The following is a 14,115-nucleotide window of genomic DNA, read 5'->3' on the forward strand; positions in this document are numbered from 1 at the left end:
TATGCCAAGCAGAGTCCCAAGCATGGTGTACGAATTAGCTTACTTTGTCATAATAATGCCCTAATGTAGATATTGTTATGCCTGCTTTACAGATAAGGAAATGAGGGCACAGAAGTTAAATAACTGGGTTAGCTAAGTCAGGAAAGCTGGTATCAGAACCCAGTCTGCCTGCAGAAGCCAGGCTCTTAACCACTAGGCAACACTATTGATTTCACAGTGGTAGTGAGAGTCCTTCCTCTTTGGCGGTGTCCACATTCTTCTAGTGTCTCACCTCGTCCGTCTCTCCCCCTCCCCCCCCCAATCCAACCCATTAGCAAGTCCTGTCATCGCCGTCACTCAGATTTCCATTTCCCCATCCTAATCTGAACCTGGCCATTGCTCACCTGGACTGATAGCTCATTTTCCCACCCCTCTTGCCTTCTATAGGCCCTTGTTTACCCAACAGCCCTGAGAAAACTCCTTAGTGGCCTCCCATTCCCTTTGGAATAACACCCAAAGCCGTACTGTGACCTCAGGGTTTTCCCAGTCTCCATTCCTTTCCCAAGTCACCTCTTCTTGTCCCATGGGCATGAGTTTTACTCCCAGTGCACACTAAATAGAAGTATTTTCCCCTGAGGACCTTTGCCTATATGCTCTGCCCCTGAACTTTACATGCCGCCTACTTCTTAGCATTTTGTCTCAGTTCAAACATCTGGTCTCTGTTCATCGTTTCCAAGGAAGCTTATGCACTGTCACTTACCCATATCCCTTGTTTTAATTTTCCATAAGGAGCGTTTCCTAGTGAATGTGTCTTATTCATTAAAACATTTCTTGTGTATTCCCACCTGCTCCAATGTCAACACCATCCTCAGGATCAGGGACCGGCTACCTTCAGCTCCTAGGACAATGCCCTCGTGGTGGGGGATAAGGCTTATGGATTGTTTGGTTTATTAAAGGGCCCCATTAATGTGCATTGAAGGGTTGCTCAGAATAATAATGTGAGAGAATGTCAGGAAAAAAAGTAGACTGTATTTGGCAACTCTAGAATGTCAGGTAGAGAAATCGGGGCTCTAATCTATGCTCAAAAGGGAGCCTAAACATTTTGGCCAGGAGATATAGTGTTAAAAATGGTGCTTTAGAAAATTCATCTTTTGAGGGTATGTCCTCCATTTTGCCCATTTCCATACTTTCTTCACCCAGTACCTAAACATCCCTCCACTGCCTACTCTTGCCTCTTTAAAGACTTTCTCCATGTATTTTTCATCTTCAGGAGTTCTGAGCATGCTCAGGCCCTTCATAATGCCTGCCTCTTGTCCTGTTGCATGCGTGTGAAAAATGTACATGGTGGGCCTGATAAATAGCTCAGACAACTGCATGTTGGATTTTCACGTGTTTGCATGTTGTGTGTCTAAGATGAAATCCCAGGAGGAAGCAGGTTGTGCTGATTTATAGCTCTCTGTCAATGAGTAACCTGGCCGACTTTCAGAAGTATATCTGTGGGCATTCTTTTGGATAAAACTGCTTTATATTGCTGTCCCTCCGGTGCACACGTGGCTAAATCTATGCTCTGTCATTCAAGATCTTTAATTCTGAATTCTGTTCTGTGGTAGGTACTTGAGTGAGGGTCTGGCTTATAGAGTTTTAGAGGAAGGAAAGAGCTTTTCCATTCATCTGTTCTTACGGCGAACAAAGAACCAGCTGTGACCTTCCAGATTAGTCTCCTCAGGGACCGATGAAGCCGTTACTAGAATTGCTTCATACAACTTTTGTTGGACTATGAGCATTGCAATGCAACCAGGTCCTGCTATTTCTTGTAACCAGGAGATAAAGAAGAAAATACTGACAATCGAGGAGCTTACAGTACTTCACAAATCAATTTTATTAATTTAAACACAAAATTAATGAAGAAGAATTCTGTACACAACTGTGGACACAACACACCTTTCTACAATAAGGCCGAGATAAACTTTGTCTTTTCAATCTGCGGAGTACAAAAACATAAAATGAAAAGATGAAAAATTGTCAAGTTCTGTTTGCTCCAAGCAAAAAACAAACAAACAAAAAACAACCCCAAACAATGGTTAAATAATTTGGAGAATTTTCAACTGACTAATTCTAGCAGCAACATGAAGAAAGGGAGAGGGTAGCTCTTTAGCTACTTTGGGTCTTAGCTGGTGTTTACCCCACCCAATATAATTTTAAAGGAAATTCATCCAAAAAGTAATTTCATGACAACAGAAGGCTTTATAGTGCTCAAAGTAATCCCTTTTGGAGAAACATTTTGTATGGTACAACAAAGATGACAATTTTTATTTCCCAGATTTGTCGTGTAATATATAAGACAGGTGAAGAGAAATATTATTTCTTGGTGGTGATGACTGCCACGTCCACTGCCAGCAATGAACTTTCCTGGGAGGGTGGGTGGAGAGTAGGAAAGCAGAGGGAACATGAATGTAGAGAGTAATGCAAAGTTTTGCTAATTTCCAGATGTATGGTGATGTCTTCCTTTATCTAAACAAGGAAATGCAGACATGATCATCTAAGCACATGAAAACTTTGCTAGTCTCCAATTCATGAACCATTTCATTAATAAAATATATCTATCATCCACATATTTTATGTGGGAAGAAGCATTTGAATAATCATTTTTTCCGAGTACTTACATATAATACATTAGTCTTTGAAAATGAAAAAGTGAGGTTCTAAGAGGATTTTTTATTCAAATGATTAAAGACACGGCTGTATTATTTTACCAAGGCCTTCCTCACAGCACACACAAAACAATGAACTGATTGGGGGAGGGGAGACTTGGAAAATGAAATCCTATTGACACTTGACATCCATGCTTTTGGTCTTGACAACATTATCTAAAAAAACAAACAAAAACCTATTATCTACATATTTATACCCAGTACACTTTGCTAAGGCCCTGCACACGAATCTGTGCATGTACTGCCTCATACTTCTATCAAGGCATTGCTGCCTTTCAATATTTTCTAAACAATATGTAAAAGAATCATCCATTATTACAAATTTACACCAAAAATTCTTTCTGTACATGATTGTCTCAGTGATGTACATATTATACGTTTAAATTAGACATACTTTAAACTACTTTGCAATGTGCTAAAATTCAAAGTCCTTGCTGTGTCATGAGGCCAAGGCCTTTAATCGCTTATTTCTTAGGCTATTCATAGTCTCTTCAATTACTGGATGCCCACAAAGTCTGTTCGAGGGAACTGAATGGTACTCGGATTATACCTCAATAAAGCTGTTTTTTAAAAAGTCTGTTCATAAATAAGTAGAGGTGTGCAGATTACCCTGGGTATGAGACACCGAAAAGTAAACCTTCTTTGTAACAACATCCCCCACTGGTGTTCAGGAAACATTTCCGTCTTCATTGTGCCATCAGGTTGCCGTATTGGAGAAGCTGTTTATGTCACATTGATGATGCTAAAGACTCAGGCGTCTGCAGGTCCTTTCTTCACAGGTTTGAACCATGTAGTTAACCATGCAGTTAATGTGGCGAAGACACATTACATTGTACTAGAACATTCTCATGGCTTCTTTTCATTGGATTCACAGTACTCGAGGCAACAGCTGTTTGAAGAAATAGACGTGCGTGGGCCTTCATTTACCACGAGGGCAGCAGTGAAGGCCGGCAGCAGCTGGGCGTCACCACGCTGAAATGGTACGTTCGCTAGTCTGGCACCGACAGGGACTCAGGCCTGCTGGGTTCGTTCATTCCTGGTCACTGGGCAGTTACGCGGTTTCAAAGTGCTATGTGGCGGTTACAGGTACTCCAGTTCCAAGGCGTGGTGGAGGGCCATGAGGTCCGAGTGGCTGGAGATCCTCCAGAAGGGCATGGCGTGCTGGGGAAGGGCAGACACGGGTGAGGACAGACCAGGCTCCAGCCCCAGCCCCAGCCCCGAAATCTGCCTTTGCAGTCCACTCCGGGGCTCCTCCCCCCGCACGGCCAGCTAAGATCTTAACATCACAGCGGTTTAAGCCCAAAATCCAAACTGAATGCTCCCCTAAGGACACTGGGACTGCATTTTAAAATGTGAGATTTCTTGAGTAGATCTACACCGTGACTTGAATGCAAATTTTGAACGTAGATAAAACAGTAGCTGTGACTGAAACTTTGTGGAAAAACCGTTGCCTTGGGAAATAAGTATCCAGTGGATATTTAATGCCGAAGGTCTAAGAAGTTTTCCTTAGTGGGTAGTATTTTACAAAGCTTCATTTTACTCATGTAAGAAGCAGCAACTTTTTCTAACTTCCATCAGGCATTCTTTGCATGGACCTTAAAATGGCTTTACCACATGAGGAAACCTTAAAAGAACATTTTTTAAAGGTGTTTTACGTTTTTCTAATTGTTTCATCAATCTAAAAATTAGGTTTAAATGATGGTAATATTTGTAAAACACCTGAATTAGCCAGAGACAAAACAAAACAGGTTACTTCATCCATTTAGGATGGACACAATATTATAAACTTTCTCTGCTCAAGGTATATAGTAAGTATTTACACACCAGCAAAATCTTTTTCTTAAGAGACAAAATTCTATTTGGGTTGTTTTTTTTGGCACAAAAATAATGTGAAGGCCTGGGTATACTTTGCAGTTACGGTTCTATGGAATTGTTTAAAAATTCAGACTAATACAATTTGGCATGGAAGCAAACAGTGGGCCAGAGAGGTTTGGGGATTATCTGTAGGGAACAGTGGAAACTACTCACTGTTTTGGTAGCTGTTTTATTCTGGGAAAGCAAACTATTAAATTACTTATTAACATGTCTTTTTCCTGGTAATCTGCTAAAAGCATATACCATAGTCTAATATCAAATGTAGAACTTTCTTGACTCTATATCTTTATCCTTTGTAACAGAATAGTTCAGAATCAGGTACTAGAAATCTGTTTTCAAATTTTTAGGGTGCTCCATTGAAAACCTTAGACTAGAAAAACAGGCTGTACTATTTTGCATTCATCCATTCATGAATGTTTTGAATTTGCAGGCATGGTGTATCCGCAGTTCTCAACCTTCCTAATGCCGCAACCCTTTAATACAGTTCCTCATGTTGTGGTGACCCCCCAACCATAAAATTATTTTCGTTGCTACTTTATAACTTTAATTTTGCTACTGTTATGAATCGTAATGTAAATAGCTGATATGCAGAATATATTTTCATTGTTTGCGACCCACAGGTTGAGAACCGCTGGCACTGTAGACGATGCCCCTGGCCCACCCTGTCACAGCCTGTGGGTGAGTAGCAGAAATGTACACTAATCATGAGTGTGCATCTATGTGTTATAATAGGAATAGGAGGGGCCAAGCCCCTTTGCCAGGGAAACTGGGAAGCACCTGATAAGAGGAAGTAACAGCTGAGCAAGGTCTGAAATGACAACCACTAAGAAGAGTTCTTTAATGGCTGTTTGTATTGGGGGGTAGAGGATAAAGGAGAAATTCACTATTAGGATACTGGCTGTGCGAGAGAGAAATATATGGTTAGTGACATGATTGGCTGTGGGAGCCAAGTGACGCAAGGCCTCCTGAACCCTGGTAAGGAGTTGATTAATGATAATTATAGTTACGATTTATTGAGTATGATGTCGGGCATGGTCCTAGCACTGGTCACAGACTCTCCCATGTAAGCCTCTCTATTATCACTACTTTACTGATGAAAAGCGGAGGCTTAAGGAAGGAACAGAGAGGAGATGTGAATAGCAGCTGGTAAGGAGTAAACCCAAGATTCATACAAGTTCTGGTCTACACCTGAGGCCTATATGCTGTAATGCCTCCTTACTATTCTCTGTGGCCTTTATATTCAGCAGTAAAAACACACACACACTCCTTCCCATGCTCTGTTTGGTAAGGGACACTGAAAACTCTGAGTGACTATGATACATGGATTGGGTTTGAAAAATGTTGACTCAAAACTTTCCTTATTTTTCTCTTATTAGAATAGAAATCCATGCATATTGTAAAATATTTGTAAAATGTAGAACTATACAAAGAAACTCACCTCTTCTCCTACTACCCAGATAACCTTCATCAATGTACCCACTCATATTTGAAATGGTGCACATGCAGTAGTACAGGCATATCTCGTTTTATTGCTTTTCACAGATGTTGCATGTTTCACAAGTTGGAGACAAGATACTAACTTCATTGCAGTAGTCTGGAACTGAATGTGCAATATCTCCGAGGTATGCCCATTTTTGATACATCACTTTTAAGGATAATCATTCACTAGTTATTGAAAAAAACTGCAAGTATACAAATGTACACAATGTTCTTTTACATTTAACCATCTACTTGGTATCTATTTTAATATTCCTTTTTAGTTAATAATTAACTTGTTTTTCTTAATTTTTGTATAATTTGTCAGAGATTCCCTGAGCAGCTGAATAATGGGAGTTATAGAGTAGTTCTATTGCTCTTATGTCCCAGGATGTAACAGAGACTCCTAAAGGTGCTTCAGAGAGCCATCCAGAAATTTTCAGGGAAACTGTCTTTATAAATACATATAAAAGTACTTGTGGAATGCTGTTTTCCAGAGCATGTTCAGTCAAATTATTTTGCATGCCAATTATCTGAAGTTAGACTTGTTCCTCACAGACAACAATACAAACTAGAAAGCTATTGGTGCTCTCAGAAGCATGTCATGTAAAATACAATGATTGGCAAAGAAATTCAAGAGGGAACTGAAAAAAATACCCGGCTAATTTTTGGTACATGGTTAATGTATAAATTGAGCATTTAATTCCATAGTAAACAAAGGACCTAGACAATGGCTATGAGTTTTTTTCTTTATGGGTTGAGGAGGTAATGTCAGCCTTGAGCATATTTAATTTAAACTGTTTTACTTTTAGACCATATTAAAAACATGTTATGGAAGGAAGGTGAGATTATCTGCAAAGATCCCTGCATTGCCTTGTTTAAAGCCAACAGGATTTCAATGACAGTAGCCTTCCTATGTAGAGCATGTCAAGCAGCACCCTGAAACATGTTCAAATGATGCAATATGCCTGTGGTATGTTACAGACAACTCATCACAGTGCAGTAGTAACAGGGTCATTCGAGCAAAAGTGTAAAAGTTTCTACAATGATAAGTGGCAAACCTTAGGTGTATGTGAAAGAGAACAGGCTGTCTCTGGGGACACTCCCAACGTGAGGACAGCCGCTCCATTATCAGCAGTGCTGCATAACATGATAGGTAATGATCTCAGCTATAATCAGGTGTTCCACTCTCTCTAAAATATGTACACTTACTATAACGTGACTGATAAGAAGATGACTGATCTCGGGGGCTCAAGCTCATGTTATTTCCCCTAACTAGGCACCTACTGATGTGAAGATTTTATGGATCTAAAGGAGATTCCCAGGACAAGGAGGTCCAAGGTAAATAATTTTTTTCTACACTACTGGTTAGCCTGGAACAAATATTTCTTACACGAAGTCAGATATAGTTCCATGGTGGGAGAAGGAGGTACTAGACCAGCGGTTCTCAACCTGTGGGTCGCGACCCCTTTGGCAATTGAACGATCCTTTCACAGGGGTCGCCTAAGACCATCCTGCATATCAGATATTTACATTACGATTCATAACAGTAGCAACATTACAGTTATGAAGTAGCAACGAAAATAATTTTATGGTTGGGGGTCACCACAACATGAGGAACTGTACTAAAGGGTTGCGGCATTAGGAAGGTTGAGAACCACTGTGCTAGAATGAGGAGATGATACCATACTCTCAAATCTGACTTTAGTCATGTGACTTTGAATTATGACATAGTTTCCTTGGAAGTTGTTTATTTATCTGTAAAATGAGGGTTTAGGAAAAATGACTCAGGGTTGTTTCTAGGTTTAATAAAGTCTAAGTACTATAGCTACAGAAGATGATTAATATATAATATGTACATGATATATGCCCTCATTGAAAAGAACCAGCAGGCAAGCCATATCTACTAAAACTATTTCATTATAATGTAAGGTAGTATAGGATTAAGGGTCAAAATGACCAAGCCAGAGCAATCAGGCAGGAAATAAAAGGCATCAGAATTGGAAAAGAAGTAAAACTGTCTATAGAGCATTTAGAAAATCCTAAAGACTCCACCAAAAACCTATTAGATCTAATCAATAAATTCAGTAAAGTTGCAGATACAAACATGTTAGCATTTATACATACTAATACAAACATGTTAGCATTTATACATACTAATAACAAATTATCTGAAGAAATAAAGAAAATAATCCCATTTACCAGTGTCAAAAACAATAAAATATTAGAAATAAATTTAACCAAGGAGGTGAAAGATCTCTACACCGAAAACTTCGAACTATTGATAAAAGAAATAAAAGACACAAATAAATGGAAAGGTATCCTGTGTTCATGGATTGGAATAATTAATATTGTTAAAATGTTGATACTACCAAAATTCATCTGCAATACCAACCAAGATTCCAACGGCATTTTACAGATGTAGAAAAAAAATCCTGAAATTTATATGGAACCACAAAAGATCTGAATGGCCAAAATAAATCTGAGAAAACAAAATGGGAGACATCATCACTCCGATTATCAAAATATTATGGTACTAGCATGAAGAAAAACACACAGACCAATGAAATAGAATCCAGAGTCCAGAAATAAACCCATGCATATATGGTCAACTAATAGTTGACCAGCGAGCCAAGAATACTAAATGGAGAAAAGACAGTATCTTCAGTAAATGATGCTGGGAAAATTGGTATTTTACATGTAAAAGAATGAAACTAGACCCCCATCTTGCATCACTGACAAAAAATAACTTGAAATGGATCAAAGACAACTGTAAGACTAGAAACCATAAATCTAGAAGAAACCATTTCTGTTAAAAGGTTGACATCCAACGTATTTAATGAACTCATACAATTCAATAATCCAATTAGCAAATGGGCAGAGGACCTGAATAGACATTTTTCCAAATAAGACATACATATGGCCAACAGGTGCATGAAAAGGTGTTAACATCACTATTCACCAAGGAAATGCAATGCAAATCAAAACCACAATTGGCTGTTACCTCATGCCTATTAGAACAACTATCATCAAAAAGACAAGGAATAACAAGTGCTTGTGAGGATGTAGAGAATAAAAACCCTGTGCACTTTTGGTAGAGATATAAGTTGGTATAGCCATAATGAAAAACAGTCTGGAGGTTCTTCAAAAGGCTAAAAATAGAACTAGCACATGATCCAGCAATTCCACCTCTGGGTATATATATCCAAAGGAAATAAAAACACTATGTTAAAGATATATTTGCACCCTCATGTTCTTAGCAGCATTATTTACAATGGCCAAAACATGGAAACAACCTAAGAGTCTACTGACGGATGAATGGATAAGGAAGATGTGGTATGCATATTCAATAAAATATTATCCAGCCATAATAATGAAGGAAATCCTGCTATTTGTGATAATATAGACATTGAGGACATTATGCTAGACACAATATTTGTTCTCTGACTTATTTTATCTCATTTATGTGTGGAATCTTATGAAAACAAAAAATAAAAAAACACTCCCCACCCCAAACTCAGAGAAAAAGATATCAAGTTCATGGTTACCAGAGGGGAGTTGGATAAAGGTGGTCAAAAGATACCAATTTCCAGTTATAAGATATTTAAGTACTCAGATTGTAATGTACAACATGGTGACTATAGTTAACACTGCTGTATGGTAGATTTGAAAGTTACAAGAGCAGATTCCCAAGAGTTCTCATCACAAGGGAAAAAAAATCTTTTAAAAAAATGTAAGTGAGGTAATGGATTTTAACAAACTTATCATGGTAATTTCATAATATGTTTATCAAGTAACTATGCTGTTCACCTTAAATTTATACTGTGCTATATGTCAATTATATTTCAACAAAACAAAAAATGATAGTAAAATGATAGACTCAGAGAGAGGAGAATTCAACTGTAAGCTGGAAAGGGTAAGCTGGGTCTACATTGAATTTGAAGAACGGGCTAAGTTGGTTAAGGAGATGGTGTGTTCATGATAAAGACTAACAAAGATTTTTCCAGGTACAAGTACTTGGAATATCTAGCAGGGAAGGGTGGCTGGCTGCCAGGAGAGAAACTAGGCAGAAGGACAGTGGCAATGGAGTTGGGACAATGGATAGAAGACACAGTGAAGAGAGAATTCACATGACAGGAATGAGGTAGAGAGCACTGGAAAATATGAGTGGGTGAACTGGTTTGGGAATGCATTTGCTGGTATTCAGCTGGGATGGCATGGTGTACCTAAATGCCACTAAGTATTTAGGGTCCTTTAACTAAAAACAGAGCTGATCACAAATCTCAGTAGAAATGACAGCTGAAACTGTGATATGTATACAAAGTAGAACATGTTTTGGGGTCATTAAAACAAAAATATTCCCTGAATAATGGGAAAAGAATGACACATTCTTCCTGCTCCTCTTGCCTACACATGCAACTCCCCAAATTCCCTTATGCCACCTTTCCTCCTCACCTGGTATTTTGCATGTATCCCTGCTGGTTATATGTAAAACCAACAACACAAAACCTGGGAAACCTGGGTGCACAGACACTCGCATGTAACTGCATTTTGCTGAATTAAGTACACCTGATCTTTGGCCCAAGTATTGGAATTCTAGGAATTTATCTCATAGAGATACTTGCCCATGAACAAACTAAATGAAAACTGTTTATAGGAGTCAATGGTGGAAACCATTTAAATGCTCAGCCACAGAGGACTCAAATTATAGCACATCCACACAATGGAATACCGGCGCCGCAAATTTGAGAGTTAGAAATGCAGAGCTCCAGGTACTAATAGGGAATGACTGCCAGTATATATTACGTGAAAAAAGGTGTATAATTACCATTTGTATTACAAAATAAACATATCTGTGCTTTTATCTAAGATCAGAAACAAGACAAAGATACTCACCCTTACTACTTTTATTCAATATAGTATTGTAAGTCCTAACCCGCAATCCAAGAAGAAAAAGAGAGAAAAGGCATCCAAATTGGAAAAAGGAAGTAAAAATTGTTAATGAAAATATACTAAATATTGAAAACCCTAAAGACTCCAAAAAATACTGTTAGAATAAATGAATTCAGTGAATTTATAGGACACAGAAATCTGTTGTATTTCTAGACATTAAAATTACATCAAAAAGTACCTAAGAATACATTTAACCAAGAAAATGAAAGACCTGAACTCTGAAAACTATAAGACATTGATGAAAGAAAGTGTAGATGATACATATATAAAATGGAGAAAAAGCTTATACTCACAGATTGGAAGAATTAAAGTACCTAAGAATACACTTAACCAAGAAAATGAAAGACCTGTACTCTGAAAACTATAAGACATTGATGAAAGAAAGTGTAGATGATACATATATAAAATGGAGAAAAATCTTATACTCACGGATTGGGAGAATTAATATCATTAAAATGTCCATACTACTTAAATTAATCTATAGATTCAATGCAATTCCTATCAAAATACTAATAGCAGTGAAAGCGCTTATACTCACAGATTGGAAGAATTAATATCATTAAAATGGCCATACCACTAGAAGCAATCTACAGATTCAATCCCTCTCAAAATACCAATAGTATTTTTTTCCACAGAACTAGAACAAGTAATCTTGAAATTTATATGGAACCACAGAAGACCCCCAAATAGTTAAAACAGTCTTGAAAAAGAACATCGGAGGCATCCTGGTTTCAAACTATACCCCAGAGCTCTAATAATCCAAACACTATGGTATTGGTGCAAAAACAGATACACAGATCAAAGGAACAGAATAGAGCCCAGAAATAAACCCATGCTTATAAGGTCAATTAATCTACAACAGAGGAAGCAAGGACATACAATGAAGAAAAGACATCTCTTCAATAAATGTCATTGGGAAAACTAGACAGCTACATGCAAAAGGCAACTGGACCACTTTCTTACCCCATATACAAAAATAAACCCAAAATGGATTTGAGTGTTAGACCAGAAACCATAATACTCCTAGGAAAAAAAAAATACTAAAGAGCTTAAGCACAGTTAAGGAAACCATTAACAAAACAAAGTGACGACCCACTGAATGGGAGATTTCCAAATATATCTGATAAGAAGTTAATATCTAAATTATTTAAAGAACTTATATAACTCAAGGTCAAAAACCAAACAATCTGATTAAAAAATGGAGAACCTGAATACACATTTTCCATATAAGACATACAGATGGCCAACAGACACATGAAAAGATGCTCAATGTGACTCATCAGGGAAATGCAAATCAAAACCAAATGCGGTATCACTTCAGATTGGCTATTATCAAAAAGACAACAAACACCCAAGTTACAAGTGTGAGTGATAATGTGGAAAAAACTCTGTGCATTGCTGGTGGGATAGCTATCCACTATGGGAAACAGTATGATGGTTCCTCAAAAAGAACATGTGACCCAGCAATTCCACTTCTGGTTACCTACCCACAGAAAATGAAAGAGCAATCTACAGATTCACCGCAATCCCTCTCAAAATACCAACAGTGGCAAAAATCTGTACACCTTACATTCACACTAATTTGGAAGATATTTGCATTCCTATGTTCCTTGTAGCATTATTCATAATAGCCAAAATATGGAAGGAACCTAAGTGTTTATTAATAGACAAGTGGATAGAGAAAATGTGGTGTACACAGGGGAATGTTAGTCATAAAAATGAAAAATAATGAAATTTTGTCATTTACATCAACATGAATGGACCTAGAGCATATTATGTTAAATGAAATCAAAGGACAAGTACTGTATGATGTCACTTATATGTGAAATCTAAAATACCAAAACAAATGAATAAACAAAGCAAAATGGAAACCCAGTCCTAGATACAGAGAATAAACTGATAGTTTCCAGAGGGGATGGGGATGAGAAGATGGGTGAAAAAACAGAAGGGTAATAAGAGATATAAGCTTCCAGTTATAAATAAGTCATGTGGATGTAATGTACAGCAAAGGGAATATAGTCAATATTATTGCAATGAATTTGTACAGTAACAGATACTAGAGTTATCACAATATGATTATAAGGTATGGACATGTTGAATCACTATGTCATACACTGGAAACTCATGCAATATGTCAATTATACTTTAATAAATAAAAAGGCACTGCATTAAAAAAATACCTGGCATATTGTATGTGCTCATTAAGTACTAGTGGATGAATGGCGTTAGAATAATAAATTCATATACTCAGTCTTAGTAAGCCCCGTTTCATGGAAATAAAACTAGAAGCAGAAATTTGGATTAAAAATGTTATAAATTTTACAAAAGCAGCTCTTTCTTTCTCCTGAATAAGCTTAGGATCAAGCATTAGTTTCTCAGCTTCATCTTGGATTTCAGCAGGTTTGATAGTGTACATTTGAAATGGACACGTTTTGATGAAGCCTTCCTCATTAGGCAGAATAATGGTTGCTTGCCATTTTCCTCCTGGTTTTGTTCACAAGAGACTTATTTTAAGTAGTTCTCCGAGTAGTAAAATAAATGTAGTTGTGTTGTTATAAAGCAAGGCCACTTTTACTCAAGGAATGCAAACTGCTTTCATTGTGCAGGAGACTGTTACATTTTGATCTTTTTAAAAATCATACATATGCCTAATTATTTTCACTCGAGGTATGTTGTATTAGGGAAACAAACAAAATGTGGTATAAAGAAATCCTGGCAGATTTTGACAATAAAGGACACATGTCAAAGAAAGATATCCACAGGTCGATAGCTCCTCACATGCTCTCTGCACCGTCTTTTAAGAGGTGTTCCCAGAAATGCCTGCAAGAGATTTCTGTAGAACAATGTTGCTCTTTTAAATCAACAACGGTATTTCTAACCTTTTTCTCTCTGAAGGTGTGCTTTCTAATGGTAAAAATGATAGAATTAGATGAAATTGCTGATGAAAGCCCAGGAACTCATTTGGCAAATAGAACAAAGATGGCAGAGCACAGACTTCAATAATCCATAACAAACAGGCAACTGGCCACTACTGGCTGGTCTTCATTTCTGGGCTTTATAAAAGTAACTAGATACCTCAAGCAGAAGAACATTATTTAGGGAGATGAAAGGCATCTTTATA

General features: G+C 37.5%; 1 protein-coding gene across 1 annotated transcript in view; it reads right to left on the reverse strand.

The window, feature by feature from the left end:
* Positions 1–1,834: 1,834 nt before the first annotated feature.
* EYA1 (EYA transcriptional coactivator and phosphatase 1) overlaps positions 1,835–14,115 on the reverse strand; it is a 157,970-nt gene continuing 145,689 nt past the window's right edge. Inside the window, exon 17 of the mRNA XM_006767356.2 lies at positions 1,835–3,851. Coding sequence (XP_006767419.1) covers positions 3,771–3,851 — 81 coding nt within the window. The 3' untranslated portion in view covers positions 1,835–3,770. The remainder of the gene's footprint in view (positions 3,852–14,115) is intronic.

Source organism: Myotis davidii, unplaced genomic scaffold (assembly GCF_000327345.1).
Source record: "Myotis davidii unplaced genomic scaffold, ASM32734v1 scaffold200, whole genome shotgun sequence".
Lineage (NCBI taxonomy): Eukaryota > Metazoa > Chordata > Mammalia > Chiroptera > Vespertilionidae > Myotis > Myotis davidii.